The sequence below is a fragment of the Corvus brachyrhynchos genome, unplaced genomic scaffold (assembly GCF_000691975.1).
Source record: "Corvus brachyrhynchos isolate BGI_N302 unplaced genomic scaffold, ASM69197v1 scaffold318, whole genome shotgun sequence".
Classification (NCBI taxonomy): domain Eukaryota; kingdom Metazoa; phylum Chordata; class Aves; order Passeriformes; family Corvidae; genus Corvus; species Corvus brachyrhynchos.
This window is the reverse complement of record NW_008239537.1, coordinates 105,893-107,238: the sequence shown is the minus strand read 5'-3', so window position 1 is coordinate 107,238 and position 1,346 is coordinate 105,893. Positions and strand designations below refer to the sequence as shown.

The 1,346-nt window shown below is 53.8% G+C and overlaps 1 protein-coding gene across 1 annotated transcript in view; it reads left to right on the top strand.

The window, feature by feature from the left end:
* Positions 1 to 1,346, top strand: part of COL2A1 (collagen type II alpha 1 chain) — a 21,443-nt gene that overhangs the window by 1,511 nt on the left and 18,586 nt on the right. The window contains 3 exon segments of the mRNA XM_017741203.1: positions 3 to 147; positions 967 to 983; positions 1,254 to 1,319. Of these exon segments, the coding sequence (XP_017596692.1) occupies positions 3 to 147; positions 967 to 983; positions 1,254 to 1,319 (228 nt within the window).

The window sequence follows — 1,346 nt, the reverse complement described above, 5'->3', positions numbered from 1 at the left end:
AGCCGGAGCCGTGCCGGATCTGCGTGTGCGACACGGGGACAGTTCTGTGCGACGAAATCACCTGCGAGGAGCTGCGGGACTGCCCCAGCCCCGAGATCCCCTTCGGAGAGTGCTGCCCCATTTGCCCCAGCGAGCAGCCCAGCGGTTGTAATTTATTTATTCCCCCTAATTAGTTAATTAATAAATAAATTACGCGGCCATGGATGGTGGCATCCATGCGGCAACACAGGGAAAAGGCAACTTCACCCAAAACAACTGGGGGAAAATCGTCCCCAGGGGAAAAAAAATCAGTTTTTACCCCCTGGAGATGGTGGGGTTGAAAATTTGGAGGTTTTGAGGTTTTTTAGATAGAAAAAATGGAGGGAAATCGGCCCCGGGGGCAGCCCGGTAGTTCTAATTTATTTATTTCCCCTTAATTCCTTAATTAATTACCTAGACATGGATGGCAGCATCCATGCGGCAACACGTGGAAAAGGAAACTTCACCCCCAAAAACACTGAAAAAATCGGCCCCCGGGGAAAAAATCATTGAGGTTTTTAGCCCTGGTTGAGAATATGGAGGGTTTGGGGATTTTAGACAGAAAAAAATGGAGGAGAGGCAGGAGGGGATTTACACCCCCGGCAAAGGGGTTTGGTGGAAATCCCCTGAAATGGTGGGATTTCACCCCAGAATGAAGGAAAACCCCTACCCCACTTCCTCCAAAACCCCGAAGGTTGCCTTTTTTTAACCCTTCCCTGCCCCAGCCAGGGGGGGATTAAAGGGTTGAGCGCCCCCCAAAAGCCTCCAAACCACCCCAAAAAATCCCCCTCGCTGCTGGCCCCGCTTTGGGGGAGCCCCCAGTGCCCCCCAGTTTGGCCCCACAGCCCCCCCAGGATGGAGCCACCTTGTGTCGTCCCTGCCCCAAATTCGTGTCTTCTCCCCTCATTAATTTCTCTTTATTTTTCTTTTCTTTGGGGTACCCTACAGGGCAGCCCGGCCCCAAGGTGAGCAAATTTTGGGGGCGTTTGTCCTGAATTTTGGGGTGGGTGATTTTGGGGCTTTGCGGGGTTTCGGGGAGAATTTTGGGGCGGTTTTGGGGTCTCTGGGTTCATTCCTGGGGGGGTCAGCAAGAGGAATTTTGGGGTGGTTTTGGGGCCTTGGGGGGGGTCAGAGAAAGGAATTTTGGGACAGTTTTGGGGCCTTGGGGGAGGGAGGGGTCAGAGAAAGGAATTTTGGGGCGGTTTTGGGGTCTCACCCTTTGCTTTGCCCCGCAGGGACAAAAAGGTGAACCCGGTGACATCAAAGATGTGAGTGGGGGGGACACCCCAAAAAAGGGCTGGGCCGGGGGGGGCGGGGTTGAGACCTCC